The sequence below is a fragment of the Cavia porcellus genome, unplaced genomic scaffold (assembly GCF_034190915.1).
Source record: "Cavia porcellus strain 051 isolate PalLab524CR breed Dunkin Hartley unplaced genomic scaffold, mCavPor4.1 scaffold_25, whole genome shotgun sequence".
Classification (NCBI taxonomy): domain Eukaryota; kingdom Metazoa; phylum Chordata; class Mammalia; order Rodentia; family Caviidae; genus Cavia; species Cavia porcellus.
In genome coordinates this window covers 19,424,412-19,441,742 of record NW_026947508.1, presented here as the reverse complement: position 1 = coordinate 19,441,742, position 17,331 = coordinate 19,424,412, and the positions used below count along the sequence as shown (strand labels likewise).

General features: G+C 51.9%; 1 protein-coding gene and 1 long non-coding RNA gene across 4 annotated transcripts in view; one reads left to right on the top strand and one right to left on the bottom strand.

Moving 5' to 3' along the window:
- LOC134472964 (uncharacterized) lies at window positions 1-3,616 on the top strand. Its single transcript, XR_010043024.1, has 2 exons — window positions 1-175; window positions 1,958-3,616. It is a non-coding gene; the product is annotated as an uncharacterized LOC134472964 (long non-coding RNA).
- The window catches only part of Man1c1 (mannosidase alpha class 1C member 1), a 130,288-nt gene continuing 116,178 nt past the window's right edge, over window positions 3,222-17,331 (bottom strand). For 2 of the 3 annotated variants that reach the window (XM_063235792.1, XM_003471319.5), the window contains 5 exons: window positions 13,627-13,742; window positions 8,346-8,565; window positions 5,738-5,910; window positions 4,842-4,957; window positions 3,222-4,053 (listed from right to left, as the gene is read on the bottom strand). In XM_063235792.1, the coding sequence (XP_063091862.1) occupies window positions 3,927-4,053; window positions 4,842-4,957; window positions 5,738-5,910; window positions 8,346-8,565; window positions 13,627-13,742 (752 nt within the window). In that variant the 3' untranslated portion in view covers window positions 3,222-3,926. Of the gene's footprint in view, window positions 4,054-4,837; window positions 4,958-5,737; window positions 5,911-8,345; window positions 8,566-13,626; window positions 13,743-17,331 lie in introns of those variants that run through there. The other variant, XM_063235793.1, reaches the window with a different exon arrangement.

The window sequence follows — 17,331 nt, the reverse complement described above, 5'->3', positions numbered from 1 at the left end:
GTTGGGTGGGATCAAACCAGGGCCTCGAGCAAGTGAGGCGATTCTACCGCTGAGCTGGGTCCCCAGCACTTTCAAAATCTTTTTTAAAAATTTGAGACAAGGTCTTGCTAAGTTGCCAAGGTTGGGCTTGAACCCAGTCCTCCTGCCTCTGCTTCCCCAGTAGCTGAGATTACAGGTATGTGCTACTGTGCCTGGCTGACAACCATACTCTGAGCTCATGCTGCTGCCTTTAAATCAGCTTTCACAGTTTTACTTTTCTCCCTGTTGCATTTGGTGAGTGTGAATACATGCACAATCACTTAACCAGAGCACCTGGAGCAGAACTTGCCTCTCCCTGGGGGTGTGCCACTCAGCAGGGCTCAGGCCTGGAGCCAGGTGGCAGTGAAGGTTTTGGGGAAGGAACCAGTATCAAGCCCATGGATGGAGAAAGCAGGTGCGAACGGTAGTTCCATTGTTGGCTTCAAATGAGGCCAGCAGCTGTGCTGAGCGGCTGGGAAGGGGAGGCGGCTGCAGGGGAGGCTGAGGTTTGGAGGCTGAGCGCAGCTCTCTCCTGCCTTCAGGGTGGATGACTCAGCCCTTCCTGCCGCTCTCCGCTCTGCCTACCTAGGGCCTTGCTTATTTTTATCCCTGGCATGGAGTTAAATTGCCGAAAGGATGACACTTCTCCACCTGCAAGGGCCCTCCTGGAGGACAACTTTTAAAATATTCATTTTTACAAGTTGTTCCCAGCGATAAAGCAGAGGAGAAGGATGCTGGGGAAAGGGAGGGGGACAGCGGCTCGGGCCCAGCAGGGAGCCTGGGGCCTTGCGGAACTGCACAATGGCTTTGACAGGAGGCGATTCTAGGAGTGGATACTCAGGAAATAACTGGACAAGGGTGAAATGCTGAACCTCGTTACTCTTTATGATGCGGGTGAGATCGAAGCAGACCACAGCACTGTCTTCCTCTCCAGCATGCACCCTGCCCCTTCTTTTGGTACCAAACCTCATTTTACCTCCTGGAAATAGCCCATCACCTACTGCACAGGATTTTGGTGGATCCGTCAATCAAGATGTTGGCCCTGACCTTGGCTAGAGACAAGCTTGTGACCCAGGCCAGGCTACATGGAAAGGAGATATAGCAGGATCTGGAAACTTTGGATCCAGCCATGCTCGGGCCATTGTCTGGTCCTTGCAGTATCTATGGCCACCAAATCCTTTTTCTGGTCTTTTCTGTCTCTTTTTTTCCCTTCCTTCCTTTCCTGCCTCTTTCTTCCTTTCTTTTGTTACTCATCCTCTTCTCTCTCTCCCTCTGTCTCTGCCTACTCTCTCTCCAGTATTGAGGATTTGCACTAAGCTAAATCTCCAGTGCTTTTAAAATTGTTAATTTTGAGACAAGCTCTTGCTAGGCCATTAAGTTGCCTAGAATACACTCAAACTCACCATCCTTCTGTCTCAGCCACCAGGAGTTCTGGGATTACAGGGGTGTGTCACCAAGCCTGGCTTCTGGTCCTTCTTGAGATCTGGCTGTTTACTCTTTGCTGAGATTCCAAGGGCCATGCCATAGCATTCCCTTCTTTTTTTGCTTATAGAGAATTGGTTTGGTTTCCATTATCTGTAACTGTCAAACTGGTTTCAACCCAAATGCCCAGCAACAGGGGCTTAGATCAACAAAGTATGATACAGCACACAATGGAATACTACACAACCAGGTACAGTGATGACATAAACATATATTTGTTGACATGGAAAGAGTTTCACAATATATAGTTAAATGCAAAAGCAGATTATAAGAAAACAGTATGCATAGGATGATACTGTGTTTGCAAAATATATATTCTACATATTCATAGAAAAAGGTCTAGAATAAAATATAACAGTATTCATTCCAGAAAGTAGGATGGCAGATGATTTTTTTCTGCTCATATCAACTTCCTGGTCTTCCTGCCTTATTTGTGTGGTGCATTTTTTGTTTTAAGTGTATGCAGGGATTGCAGAAGCCCATGGCCCTGATGCCCAGCAATCACTCAGAGACTTATTTACTGAATGCTGGGATTCCTGCTACAGGGGGCATACACCCACAGCTCTGCTCAAGGAGATTCTGTCTAAGCCTCCAGAACAAGGAAGCAGCAGCTCCTGCAACCCCAGAGCACTTGGAGCACCCCACTTATTCTCACAGTAACCTCAGGAGGTATAAGATCTCCCTCTGCTTGATGAGGAGCCCAGAGAGATGAGGTGAGCTGCCTGGGTTCACCCAGCAGGGATTTAAAAGCCTGGTCATCGGCCCAGAGCCCCAACACCCTGAGAACTACTGAAGTTCAGGACCAGAGCAGAAGCAGCGGGGCAGGGTAAGGGCTCAGCATTACCCTGCGACTTCAGCAGTGTGGCCAAGCGCCTAGTGTGGGTGGGGGCGAGGTCCTTGCCCTGGAGATGGCCTCTGCTTTCAGGCCTTCCACCAGGCAGCAGCAGGCACTGGGGGGAAGGAGAGGTTCTGGACTTGGGGGATGCTCGTCAGGTCACCTGCTCGGAGAAATCCTCCCTGACCCCTAAGAAAGATCCTGACCATTGCTGGCCCAGCCCCATCTGTTGTCTCCTTTGTAGCATCTCCTCAACAGGTGGCCGTTTCATCTATCTGCAGGTTACCCATATCATCTTTCTCTCTTTTACTTTTTTGTCTTTTTTTTTTTTTAATTGGTACCGGGGATCGAACTCACGACCGCCTGATTGCAAAGCAGGTGCTTATGCCGCTGAGCTAAACTCCCAGCCCCCTTTTGTTGTTTTTTTTTTTACTTTGTTGTCTTTTTTTTTTTTTTTTTCATCTGTCTCTCTTGACTTCAAGGCTTATGACTGTCGCTCTCAGCTGTGTCCCTGGCTCTGAGCCCAGCATCTGGTCCACTGCAGGTGCTCACCAAGCATCTGTTGGATGATGGAGTGGATGAACAAAGGACTCTGGTGGTCAGGAAACCCAGGGGGAGGCTCATCTCTGCCTTCTACTGGCTGCATGGCTTAGGCATGGCCTCTGGGCTTCTTCCAAGCCTCAACCTGAGCATAACTCCAACTCCATATCTAATGGATTGGCCTCATACTTCCTGAATACATCAGACAACTGAATGGGAAGGAAAAGAATTTGGAATTGTTTAGTAAATTATACCTTAAATAAATCAACTGCCAGTTGGGTCTTCTTTCTGAGGATCACATTGCAGTGGGTTCCCGAGGAGTCATTGGTGTGCAATAAGCCCAATCTTATTCCTTATTCAATAAATTCCTTTATTCTAGTTCACATACTTTTCCATTACAATGATGAAAATAGCACTAGTGATTTGTAACACTGAGGCCCAAATCAAAGGGGAACCCCTCCTCCAATTATATGGTAAATGACACATAATTGAACGTAAATGGTGAGCAGAAACGTATTAAAAATATAGATAATAAGGGTCCAGGTGGTGTGTGCACAAACACGTTAAGGTCCTTGATTAAGCTGGCTCCATTTTAGAAAGTACATGATTTTTGAAAACTATATTTATGTATTATTTATTTTTGGTACCAGAAATTTAAAAAAACCAACTATTTATAATAGTAATAAACCTCAACTGTGCAGAAAAGGCAAAATCAAGCAAAAACAAAAATCCCCAAACCAAAAGGAAGTGAATCAAACACCTAAAATCAATATGCAAACCTCTGGTCCTTTGGCCCTGGAATGGCAGGTGAGTGGGTTTTGTAGAAATTCTCTGTAGAAAGGAATGTTTGGGCCGGCACCGCTGTGGCCCTTGTTTGACGTCACTACATCTCCCAGTCCTGTCTCCTCACAGAGGAAAAGAAGTGGCTTGTCTGACACCTCTGTCCAGGGTCTGCCCAGGATGGGGCTCGAGTTCCCAATCTCTTTGGGAAGAGTTCCGAATCCTGGAAAGGCAAGGCATCCCTGGGGCACCCCAGTGGCAGGGGTCAGGGTCAGTGTTGGTGCCAAGCTTGGCTGGCGCTGTCCGAGTGGTTCACGGGCAGTGGATGGGCCTCTGTGTTGAACACCCAGTCTTCCAGCGAGAAAGTGTCATCTTCAGAGAACAGAAGATAGAGGTATCTGCAGCCAGGAGGCGGGGAGCAAGATGCAGCTGTCAGTGCTGGGAAAAGGTGGGCCTGGGACCCTCAGGGCCTATGGCTAAGGCAGGGGCTGGGACCTGACTAATATTCAGAGGCTGGTTCCAGGGAAGGACACTATGGATGCCCAGGTCAGTACTGAGCGCTGGGGTCAGAGGGACCTGTTTACTCCTGGCTCTGCCTGGGCCCCTACTCTTTGCATCCTGCAATCTCACCTGCCTGTGCCTTCAGGGAGGCGTGCTGGGACCTTAGAGGACCCTGACTCTCCTCCTTTGTAGGGCAGCCTGAGGTTGGCCCCTGTCCAAACCCTGACATGCACTCCTTAGAGTTCACCCTCCAGCGCACCTTAGGATGCCACAGCGCTGCGGTTGTGACTCCCGGACTCTAACTTTGGGGCAGGGGGCTTTTCTGGGAGGAACCATGCTAGAGAAAGCTCAACGGCTTGCTTTGGGGGAGTAGCAGTGAAATGAGGTGCTATCTCCCAGCCCAGGAAAACCAGGGAGCCACGCTGCAGAGCCATGTGGATCTCGCCATTGTCATTATTACTCCCATCTGACAGAGGACAGGATTCTAGGAAACCCAGGCAGCTGAAGCACAGCCTGAAGGAGCCACAGGGTTGCATAGCCAGGACTGAGGGGCTAGATTCCAGCTCAGCCTCACTCTGCAAGGGGAAAAAGGGTGAGCCCTCTGGGTCCCCAAGCCTGTCCCTGGTGGGCTCCTGTCCTGTGACTGCAGAGCCTGGCTGTTGTGGGGAACCCACCCTGCACTTACTTCAACGTCTCGGCTAGAAAGAAGCTCTGCTGTTTGTTGTCGTGGTTGGGCCTGGTGCTGTACACATCCTGGATCCCCGAGAAGCCAGCGTCTGTCCGGCAGTACTTCTCCAAGGCCTGTGAAGAGGAAGGTAGCACAAGCAGGTGAGGAAAAGCTCCTCAAGCCTTGGCCGGCTAGTGGCTGAGTTCACCAATAGAGAGTGCGCGGTTATCACTTCTCTGCCTTTTGGATGAATCTGTGGGCTGGGCACATGACATGTGACCTTTGAAGGGCAAGTCAAGGAAGCAGGGGCACTAGACAGAGAGCCAGGTCTGAATCTGAGCACCCCCTACCCCCTGCATGTGGCCTTCCCAGGACAGTCGCTGGTGCCTTGAGAACAGGCGGTGGCTAGTCAGCCTGAGGGAACCCACAGGTGCTGCTGGGAAGAGGGACAGAGAAAGCTCAACCTCTACCAAGGAATCTTCTGGAATCCCTACTCCTGCCTTTGAAACCCCTTTAACCCCAAAGAAGGCCATGGAATTTCCAGCAAGGTGGTTAAGGCTTAGAGAAGGTCAAGCCACAGACTGGTGAGTGGTCAGGGGCTGCCTAGAGCTGGACAAGCTATGGCCAGAGGACCAAAGGAGCGCCCAGCTGGGCAGCCAGTTCTATATCTGGGGTGGCCTTTCAAGCCACCTGTCCATCCCGGGGCCAGGAGCATGTCTGCTGGATGGCAGGGTCAGGTAGCGCTCCAGGGATGCCCAGCCCTGGCCCTGTGAGTCTGCTGATAGTTATCCCAGCCGGCAAGGCCATGGGCACTGGGATGCTCTTCCGCAGTTCCCACCTGCCCAGCCTCAGCTCCACAGCCTCTGCCCTGCCCCCTGGTGCCTGGGCCAGAGGACTTGGGGCCCAGCACTCACCAGCACCACGTCCCAGCCCCAGTTCCTGTAGATGGGGTCGTGCGTCTGCCGCCACAGGTACATGTAGCTCTCTACCACCTCGGGCCGCAGGATGTAGTAGCTCTCACTGAGCTGGGTGGCCTCCGCCTCTCTGCCGTTGTTGAACCAGAAGGCCTCGGGCCCGAGTTTGGTGTCTGGGGATGGACAACAGGGGACCTGGTCAGACCGGGTGCCTCTGGTTTCACAAATCAGCGCTTCAGGGGAGGCTTTGGATGCCTAAAGTCCCCGGCAGGGCAACGCTAATGATACCCTGGTGTGTGCCCTGCTGAATCGCCTCATATGGCTGCAGTGGGCAGACACACAGCGTCTCTGTTCGTCAAGGTGGGCCAAAGCGAGGCTCCTAAGGCTTCGTAAACTCTGCAGGTTTGGACTCAGAATCTGAATAAGCTACTCTGTAGTCAGGAAAGACCAAGGCTTGGGCAGTGTGCCCCAACTGCGTATTCTGAGATGTAAGTTTTCTCAAAATATTAACCAAGACTCAGCCAAGACATGACTTCAAGAAATGGCTGGAGCACATTTGGGGAACAGTAAGTTAAACAAAGTGAAATAGTTCAGTCTCGGAGACTCATCGGATCCTTTGCTCTGACAACATGGGAGGATGCTTCTCCACAGACCCTTTTCTTGGGAAACTGCTTTTAACACCTCCCAGATGCAACCTTCCAGAGCTAACAGTTTGGGAAACTGCCCAGGTGGAGAGGAAGGCAAGATTTCCCGGGCAAACACCTACTCAGGACAGAGGGGCCTGGATAAAGGAGGCCTGATAAGCTTGGGTTTTGTGTTCATCAATATACTTTTGGAGACTTGGTTTTCATTTTTGTTTTCTGAACAACTACAGTGATAACCACCTGCACAGCTACCATTTATGGCCTCAAGGGCTGGGTTAGATGCTTTACATTAGTTCAATAATAGAAAAATTAAATGATATTTATTAAGGTAGATGCCTTGATCCCTCTCTAATAATGTGGAAACTGAGGATCAGAGAGGCTATTTATCCAAGGCAACACAGCAAGTTGTGGCTGAGCTGGGGTGTGACCCTGATCTGTCTGGTACCCTTTTCCTTCTGGAATGTGCTCTGTTCCTCTCCTAGGTTTAGCTTTCTAGGTGGAAAATTTAGGGTGTGTGGGTCAGGTCTTCCTCCCTCTGCCCATCCTATCCAGGCCAGCTGAGCACCTAGCTCTTTCCTAATTCCCCCACCTTGTTTGGGATGAGTCCTTTGGGGAGCCCCGCCCCCCTACTGTTGCCCCTGCAGGGGGCTTCCTGCAGGAGGGGTCAGCTAAACTGTGGTCCCTCCCATCTTTTCAAATGGCGAAGCCACTCCAGGCCATCAGGCAACAGTTGTTTTGCCAAGTTGCTAATGGGGTGAGGACAGCACTGGGGTGAGGGCAGCCGGCACTGTGGCAGCCGCCAGCAGGGCACCGGGAACAATACGCTCTATTAAGTGGCTGTCTTTTATGGTCTGTGCTGATTGTCCCAGACAAATGGAGAGCTTTTTATTATTCCTGAGATTTGCTATTTGTTTATGGCCTTGGCAGAATGAGCTCCATGAAGAAAATGGGAGACCAGTTTTAAGGACCCCTTGCAAGTCTCTGACTTCCTGGCACAGCTCCGAGAAGCAACCATGACACGCATGGTTCGAGATGCCGCACGAAGTTTTCTCGAAGCTTCCATACTGCATTCTGGGGGACTCAAGTTCTCATTCCCATTGAAGAGATGAGAAAAGAGGCCACCCTGCTGGAGATGATAGAGTGGCACTTGGGCAGAGGTGTCTTCTCCATTGAAGACACCATTAGGACTCAGAGTGGCAGACGTCCCCTGGGGTCAGGGGGACCAGGGGTTTTTCTGCAGGGCAGCATGGAGGTGGAAATGGACCTCAGGAGACCTGGTTCTAACCCAGGTTCAGCTACTCACATGTATGATTTTGGCTAAGGTGTTTCCCTTCTCTCGGGCGACTCAGTTTCTCTGTGCAAAACAAGGAATTGGACTCTAGCTGAAGTGACTTCTGAGTGTGTATTTGACAATTCTGTGGTGAGTGCTGGGTGTGGGGGTGACCAAGGAGCCCAAATCTTTCTGGAGGTCTTGGGTCAAAAGGGTGAACAGATACATGGTACCAAGAGGTAAGGAGAGCTTGTATGGAGGGTGTGTACTGTGTGTGGGGAGAGTACATTTTTTTTTAGAGCAAACACTTTAGGGTAAAGGGATTTGTGAGGCTTAGGATGCCAATGTTTTTGCCTCAAGGGCTGGAGGACTCTGCTCTGTGCCACTCTCACAGGATCTTGGCCAAGTCATCTCTGAGCCTCAGTTTCCCCGTGTTGTGAGGTTCAGTGATGAGTGTGTCAAGTACTGAACAGCACCCATGCATGCAGAGAGCTGATGACACCTTCAGTCTCTTTCCATTGAGGTCAAATCTCAGGGCATGGCCATGTCCCTCACTGTACCTCCGTGTCACTGCCCGGGTGAGGCTGCCGGGACTGCGGGCTCCCTTCCACTCACTACTGCTCTGCTGGCCTTTTCAATGTTTCCTGGTATCCAGTCTTGGGCTCTGCTGCTGCCCCATCCCCTGCAGGGTTACCTGAGCGGGCGTATGACTCGTGGCACGTCCTGGTGATCTGGGCTGCCAGCTCTTGGTAGTGGGCCCTCTTTTCTTCCTTGGCATCCTCAGCGCCGAGGGAGAGCATGCCCCCTGAGAAACAGGCCAGGTGCCCCATCTTGTGGTCCAGAATCCCCCCTCGCCACTCGGCAAAGTAGGTCAGCCCCCCAGGAGAGACATTCAGCAAGTAGGTCTCTATCGCCTGGGAGCAGGTGGGGTGGGGGCATGGAGGGCACAGAGAAGGGAGGGAAAGGATGGAAGTGAACGTTCTGGAGACAGTAGCAAGGGTGGCTCTGAAGAGCCCTCTGTCCCTGGCACAGAAACTTCCTGGTCTCTGCCAGCCAAGGTCCCTGCAGGGTCAGCAGAGGTCCTGCACCCAGGCTGTGGCTCATTGGCCGCTGGGAGAACGGATGCAAGGTTGCTTCCTGGGATGAGTCTCTTACATAGCCTTTTTAACGATTTATGTTTTAAAAATCTTTAGGATGATTCTCCTCTTTTAGCCTGAAGCTCAGTTGGACTGTGGATGGGCTTCAGGGGTCCAGGACACCTCTAAAACAGACCTTAACCTTTTTGTGGATATGTATCTTTGCAGGAAGAGAGCCTAGATGTCTTATCAGGTTTTCAAAAGGAACATGCAACTGGCCTGGGATTTAGCTCAGTGGCATAAGTGCCTGCCTAACAAGTGCGAGGTTGTGAGTTTGATCCCCGGTATCAAACAAAACAAAACAAACCATGCAGAAAATGAAGCTACCTATGACTTGCTTGGCACATGGGCAATGGTACCCAGCACAAGGAGTGGCTTGTCCTGGGTCACCCAGACCCATTAGGACAAAGAACAGGACCACTATAGACACCCTTCCATTACCACCACTGTCTCCTTTTGGTGGGAAAAGCTCCTGAGGGGGTGCTATTGGTGAGGACTCTTGGGTTCCTGGGTTGTACAGGTGTCAGTTCCAGAGGTCCTGGAGACTGAGCTGACAGAGCTGGCTGCTCATCCAGCCATGAGGCCAGACTTGACAGGCCTGTAGCTCCTGGTGATGGGTGGAGTGCTATGGGGTCTTTGGCAGGCCTCTGCCCGTACTCCTGCCCTCCGATCTATTGGGGCGGGGAGTTCTGCACTCTAAACAGTTGGACCCTGTCAAAAGCCTGTTTTGGACTTCTGAGGACTGCTTTGGACTTCTCAGTGCCCTTGGGGAAAGGTCCAGCAGGGCCTCCCAGGACACCATTATCTGAACTCCAAGGTTTACCCTGATGCTACAGAAATGGTTCTTGGTGCAGACTCCATGGGTTCAGATTGCTTCTCCATCAGTTCCAAGCTGTTTGTGACACTGGGCAGGCTGCATATGTTCTCCATGCCCCTGTTTGCTCATGTTTAACATGGGGATAAGAGTCAGCTTCCTCAAGGAGCATTCAGTGAGATAACTGTGCAGAACAAGGCCTGTTTCCTATCATGGAGGGTTCCTACAAATGCTGGCCGCTACGAGTCCTCTACAGTCTGACCCTCACCACATCCAATCCCAGCCACACTGGCCTTTCCATTCACATCTCCTCTCCTGTCAGTTTTGTGTGCCACCAAGTGTTTTCTGGGAGTCAGCGCTGTGCCAAGGGCCACTGAAGCGGTGGCACATAGAAAGCTCCATATGAATGCAGACTGCCCAACAAGATCAAATACATGTGATGATGATAACCGGAAAGCAGTATTCTGAATGAGACGACGAGGGGAAGAGATAAAAACATGGGGTTCCCTGCTTTTCAGGGTGAGGTCAGAGCAGGCCTCCACTTTAGGACTCCCCTTCCTCTGCAAGCTGAGCCCAGCTGACTACGACTGGCCTCAAGGCGTCCTCCAGAACAGTGCTCCATGGGAGAGGACACCTAACTACCACTGCCAACCATTACTCTTGGCCTGCCAGTGCCGTCCCCAAATGGGGCATGTTTCTGTGTAATGTCATCTCTCCCAGGATGCTGAGCAGCGTCTGGCAGCAGCAGTTTCAAGGCCAGGCCTGGCACATGCAGAGACTCTGACAGTCTTCACTACTTAGTCTGGGTTTTCATTTCCTTCTCCTCCTGGGGCGCAGGGCTGGGGTGGGGGTGCTGGCTTCAGGGTCCTTGCTGAGCAGTAGCTGGGGAACAGCTGATGATGTGACAGGTCAGGGCACACGTTCCTCTTAGGGGCATGCCAAGGAGGCCTGGACAGCCACTGGTTGCCAGCCTGGTTGGTTCTGGCCTGACTCTGGCTCCTGGGCAGGGTCTGTCTGGCTAAGCATGGGTTCAGGGTGGGAACCCATGTGAGCGCAGGGCTTAAAACCTGGCTCGGAGTAACCAATGTAGGCATTTGGGATGTGAGGACACATATCTGGGGAACGGGCCACGCACCTTTCAGAGTGCTTCTTAATGGTTACTTCTATGTGGGATTAACCCCAAGCTAACTAATTGTAGTAAATAGGAAATTATAGACTGCTGACTCTTTGAAGATACACTCCAATGAGCAGATGCAAAGATAAAAAACAAGGCTTTCTTACGCTTTGAGCAAAACACAGGCCAGCACAGGCTGGTGAGGGGCAGTTAAGTTGTAGATCATAGCAGAATGCATGGGAGGGATTAGGCAGGGGGGACCTGGGCTTGAGTCTCAGCTCTGCAAGTTAACAGTGGGGTGACTTTGGGCAAGTTATTTCCATTTTTTTTTTTTTTTTGTCTTTTTCATTTTTACCGGTACCAGGGATCGAACTCACGACTGCCTGCTTGCAAGGCAGGCACTTATGCCGCTGAACTAAACCCCCAGCCCCTATTTCCATTTTTTTGAAGACCCACTTTGTCATCTGTAAAATTGGAATAATCATTCCTGGGATGGTTGTAAGGATGAAAGGAGAAAGCACTCAAAGATGTGGCTTGGTGTCTGGCCCTGCTGCTCTTGCTTGTGAAGAGCATCTGAGGCCTCCTAGGAGGGACTTCAGGCTGGCCAGACTCCTCTGGCAGCCAGTCAGACTGATGTCTGCATCCGGGATCAGGCTGCTGTGTAACCCCAGGCCTTCTGAGGCTTGCTTTCATTTTCTGGAGGGTGGGCTACATGACCAAGGACACAGAGCACTTGCCCAGCAGCTTCAGTGCCCAAAGCTCTCCGTGTTCTCTTTGATGCCCTCTTCTGTACCCGGTCCGGCCTGCCTAACCTCCCTCACCCATAACAGCTGGACCCAGGTCTAATCTGCTGGTTTCCACCCCTGGCTGCACACTGGAATTTCTTGGGGGCTTTCAAACACTATTCCTGGGTCCTGCCCACTAGAGGTTCTGATGTAACTCAGCAGGGCTGCAGCCGGGAGACAGGATTTGACAGTCCCCCTGGCGATTTTTAACATGATGACAAGGGTGAGAACCACCAGAACATTCTTCAAAGCACCAAACTTGCCCGAGGCCCAGTCTTTGCCCAGGGTCAGAGAGGCTCCAGGGTCCTCACTGGGGAGATCATATGTGGGAGTGAAGCCAGGTCCTTTCCTGTTCAATCAAGTGCTTTCTGTGAAGCTCCTGGCTGCTTAAATAATTCATGGCCATTTCTCTTCTTGAAGCCTCAACTATAGTGTGCCCCGAGGGCAGGGAATCAGCCACTGGTGAACTTCGAGTTTACTCTGCAAGGAAGGGAAGGCAGGGCTGAGGCTAATCCTCCTGTAGGGGACACTGGCCTTGCTCTGAGCTCAGTCAGTCAAACACCGACAGAGCTGAGGCTCATACTGAGCTGAGACTGGAGTCCCCACGCCTCCTCAGATTGAGGTCTGGGTGCTGGGGACCTGGGTGGGGAACCCCCCCTAAAGCCGCAGGCTGGGCTGCACTCAGCAGAGAGGAACTCTGGGGGCCACGTATAAAATACAGTTATGTACAAAAGCAGCATAACTTTATTTTATAACTGTTATTATAACATTTAAAAAGGGGGCAAGTGGCCTCTGGGATGCCGATTGGACATTCCTGGAAAAGTCCTTACTTCTGGGTGCCTGTTTCAATGTGTTTCTTTAAGCACCTGATTCCTACCCAGCTTTGTGCAATCAAAGGGTATTTAAGAGATCTTCTGTTCACCCATCTATCTGCCAGTACACCTATCCACTCACACACCTGCCCATCCAGCCAGCCATCAAGCTTCACAGGTCACCACCTACTAATATTCCCACACATTCGTTCATCTCAGATACTCGTTCACTTACTCATCTAACTGCTTATATATCCATCTCCCCATCCATCCTTCCCAGCCATGAATCTTTCTTTCCCTTTACCCACCAATACAGCACGCACAGATTTGTTTGTTCATATAATATGGCTGTGTGCCTGCTGCTAGACAGTGTTCAGGAGTGAGGCATCAGGGTGAACCAGAGACAAGATTCCTGATCCCAGGTGACTCCCATAGATGGGGAAGACAGACAATGATCAAGCAAGCAAATATGGACAGAAGAGGATAAACAATCCTAGAGGACGTGACAAAGAGGCCGGGAAGGTAAGTTCAGCAGCGTTTGAGCTGAGAGCTGACTGAGAAGAGGGACTCAGCTGTTTGGGAGGGAGCTCAGTTTGGAGGAAATGAAGTGCTAGTTTAGATCAAGCCTGTGCCTACACACATCCAACTTGCTTAATTAACTTTATGGGGAAAGTAAGGTTCAGAGACTGCCCAGTGCCCTCTCATGAATGGGCTCCAAGGACCTAGGGATGAACTGTGGGACTCCCTACACCCTTCTCCACAGCCCGGGCTAACCGATGCCCCCTTCTGCTCCTGGACCAGCAGTGGGGCCAGCTCTGTCAGTCCTGTGCTGTGTGGCCTTGAACCAATGCCTTCTGCTCTCTGAGCTTTGGTTTCTGTCCAAATAGAGAGAAGGAGTAGCAGCTTGGCCATGCTAATTATACCATCTCTAGTGCGGCAAGAAGTCCGCCGAGGGTCTCGCTTGACAGCCTGCTCCTCGCCACGGCCTGCTGGTGCATTAAGTGAAGTTCAGTGTCTGTGCAGGGAGTGGGTAGATTTTTGAACTGTGGTTTCTAACTCAGACTGACTGTTACTTCCTTCCTTGACTGAGACTTTGGACAAATGACTTAACCTCCTGTGTTTAGTTTTCTCGAGGACACTGACAAGGGAGGAGCCAGTGCAAAGAGCTGGCTGGGGAGGACCTGCCTTGCGATTCCCCTAGCCCACCCTGGGGGCTCAGTAGGTCTCTGAGATCCCCCATCCCCACTGCCCCAAGCATCCTGGGGCCCTCGGTTAATGATCAGCCACCCTCGAGGAACCAAGAGAATGTCTTACCTCCAAGGCTTCATAGTACATATTTTTAGCCTCCAGATCCGTCTTGGCAGACATCAACCAGGATTTGATCAAATATTCATAAAAACTATCACCGAGTCCTCCAATAGAGACGTGGTCTGTGCAGGGGAAGAAGACAAGAATGTCAAGTCCATCTGCCATGCACTACAGAGGGACCCCGTGGGTACGTCTTATTATGTAGGCTTGGTGGCCAGGGGTTGGGGGCTGTGGGAGCTGGCATCTAACCTGCCACCTCTGAACTCCAGTGGGGCTCAGCAGACACAGCCTGCCATGCACAGGACACCAGGGGGACTTGAGGTAGGTATCCCAGGGCCACGCATCATCTTGCCTTAGCAGCTGCAGACACCAGGGTCCTCGCTTATTAACTTTAAATGGGTTGTTTTTTTAAGAAGACAATCTGGTGGAAGGGAGTTCAGACATTTTATTGCCCAGTGACAAATGTGGTAATTAATGCTGGGCCTTCAGGAAAGGCCACAGGGAGGAGGAGGAGGCCTAACTCTTCAGATCCAGAGTACAGGGACCAGAGAAGGGAGTTTAAATGGAGTAAATTGGGATAAATGAACTCAAAGGAATGGGGTGGGGAGTGCAATGGGGCTCAAAGACCCTTCTCCTGCTTTGGTGGCCAGTGAACCAATGGCAGCTGCCAGAGTTGCCTGCAGAGCGTAGCCTGGGACTCATGAGGAGGTGACAGCTGGTGAGGACCACAGACCAAGGACACACGCTGCTCCTGTGCTCCAGAATTAACACTAGGAGGCATAAGGGAACTGAGTAGACTTACGGAAGAACTCGTTTCCGTTCAGAGGGACAGACAGGGGACATGGGGTGGACTGAGGAGTGGAAGGTCAGCTGAGTGTCTGTAACTCCTCTGGAGAAGGACAGGGGAAGAAAAAAAGAGAATGGGGAAATGGGGGGTGGGGAGACTTTGCTCTCAGATTGCTTTATCCTGGGTGTCCATCATGGATCAGGAACCTCACTTGTAACAACTTCCCCTTCCCATTACCCTGTGACGTAAGCACCATCAGGCCCATTCCCCAGGTGGGAAAACTGAGCTTGTGCTAGGCTGTCACCCTGGCAGGTGGGAGAGCCCTCACCTTCTCCACTGTACACAGTCATCCAGAGTGAAAACAAAGATGCATAGAGACGAGACAACTGAGCAGGGAGGGACCAAACACAGAGAGGAAAGACAGGTAGGACCAGGGACAGGGTTGAGAGGTGGCCAGCAGATGGGAAATTCACCCTGCAGCTGCCGGTTCCTATCCATGACCAAATCCCACCCCAGCAAGAGTTCTGGAACAGGAGACCTTGCCAAACCTGGAGCAGACAGGAGAGGGCATGTGCTCCTGGAGGACTGGGGAGGAGCCAGTGCGGTGGGGCCTGGCTATGGGGAGGGAAGGAGAGGCGGGGACAGTGGGCTCCCATCACCGCAGCTGGAGGCTGCAGCCTGAGGGGGCGCGGAGGGGCAGGAGCAGGCGCCTCTGTGGAGCGTGTCTGCAGAGACAGGCAGGCTGGACGCTGGTCTCCCAAAGCCCCAGGAGGGGGCAGCCACAGCAGGGCAGCTGAAGACACTGTCATCTCTCGGTCACCCCCTGCTGCCTCCTCGTTTCTCTCTGTCACTTCCAACAACCCGCTTGCAGCCTTCACTGTGGATTTCGCTCCTGTACCCCTTGGCCTGTGCCCCTCCTGGGCCTTGGAGTCCCTGCCTCACCCCACCCTGCTTGGCTGGCCCTCACTCATCTGCCAGGTGCAGCTCAGGCTTTCCTGGTCTCAGGAAGTCTAGGATATGGCTGATGACCCTATCACAGCCCCTCCTGTGGGTGGCCAAGTGCACATCTGGCCCTCACCCTTCATGGGAGGTGTACCCGGGTCCACCCTCCTTGTGACTATGGTCACGCTTTGCCATTGGATGCTCTTGGCATTGTTAGAAGGATCTGTTTATGGGCCTGCAGCTTGGCTAGATTGTGAGTTCTCTGTGGGGCCCTTTCTTAGGCCTGGTACTCATCTAGCACAGGGAGAGGCCGTGGGAGCGCCCAATGGATGGAGGACGGGGAGAGCTGAACAGCACTTGAACGTCAAGCCAGTTTGCGCTTCCTCACGTGAGGACAGTGTGACATGGTGCAGGACTCTCCCTGGCAGGGGTGTGCAGGAGAGGGGAAGAAGCCAATCACTAAGGCTGCAGGACTCCCTCCTGCGATTACGTATCACCTAACTGGGGGACTTGACCCAAGGGGACAGCTCTCACAAGGGTTCCCCTGCTTAACTGCCGTGTGACACTGAGGGAATCACCGTGGTGGGAATGAGAAGAGCTGCATCTGCATTAGTGGGGGGCAAGCCTCTATCCACTGGGGCTCAGCCTTCAGGTCCGTAAAATGTGAGCGGGGAAGCACAAGCTGGTGTCCTGCAGCCAAAAGCAGTCTGTTGGTGCCCGACTGTGCCAATTGTCTTCTCACACTGGCCCATAGAGACAGGGCCACAGCCTAAGGAGTTGGGGGTAAAGCTAGGAGGCTCCAGGCTGGGTGCGTGGGCAGATCATGGCCCCGGGCTACTAGGGCAACCTGGACCTGCAGCTTCTCTTTCTGAAGACAGTGTGGGATTTGGGACAGAGATTGCCCAAGCCCAAGCCCAAGCTCCAGGGCCGGGTCTCAGGGTGGACTCATCTGTGTCTGGTACCCCTGGGAGTTCAGAGGATTTGTCCTGAGTGTAAAGTCTTAGCAGCAGCAGGGTTCTGAGCTTCTGCTAAGCTGAAGCCTCGCTTCAAGGTGGAGGGGGAAGCAGGCAGGAGCAGAGGCAGGTAACTGGGATGCAGCAGCCCTTGCTCCTCCTCCGCCTCTGTGCTGTGATTTCTGGCTGCAAATGGGTTCCACAGTCCCTGCTCACCCAGGACAGGTTTGTTCTAAGGATTCAAGGGGAGAGGGCATAAATGCACTTAGCTTCTGCAAGGTGGGGATGTGATTATCTGTTGAAAAGACACATACAGATGGATGCAGAAAATCTCCAGAAAACCTCAGATGACCCTGGACATCAAAGCCTGGGGAGCAGGGAGGCAGAAGCTTGGATCAGCAGGGTTTTATGACCTTCCCTCTGCTCCTTAGCAGGCTGCAGACTCATATTTTATTAATATCAAACAATTTCCCATATGTGACCAACTTTGCCCAGACGGGCAGTCCCTGGAGCACTCTGAAAAGCAAATTATGCCTCTCAGCTGGGGGTGGGGCATCCTGTTATTTAGCGAGGTAACTGTTCAGCTGCGAAGCCACATCCCTCTCATCTCTTTATGGGTTCTGCTGCATTGTCCTGGGACAGCTTGGTTCCTTACCCAGTCAGGCCTTGCAATTAGAAGCTGTTAACAGTCACCATACTATCTCTTCCCAGGGCCATAATCTGTAACTAGGGGCTTCATTTTCTCCCTACACTTGGATTCGGCAGTGTGTGTTGGTTGAGAATATTTTGCACTTCTAATACAAAAAAATTTTTTTTCCAGGAGGCCACTTGAGGTGAAGCCATCACTGGGGAAAGTTCTTGGGTTGAAATTTCTGGGCTCCTTAGTCAGGCAGATGCTAGAAACCCTGGCAGGAAGCAAAGATGTCTGCAGTGTCTCCATTGAGTCCTCCCCGAGCTGGCCCTCCAGGATCTGCTCAAATTGCTCCTTTTGGGACAACCCAAATGTGCCACTGAAGAGTGAGATGAGCT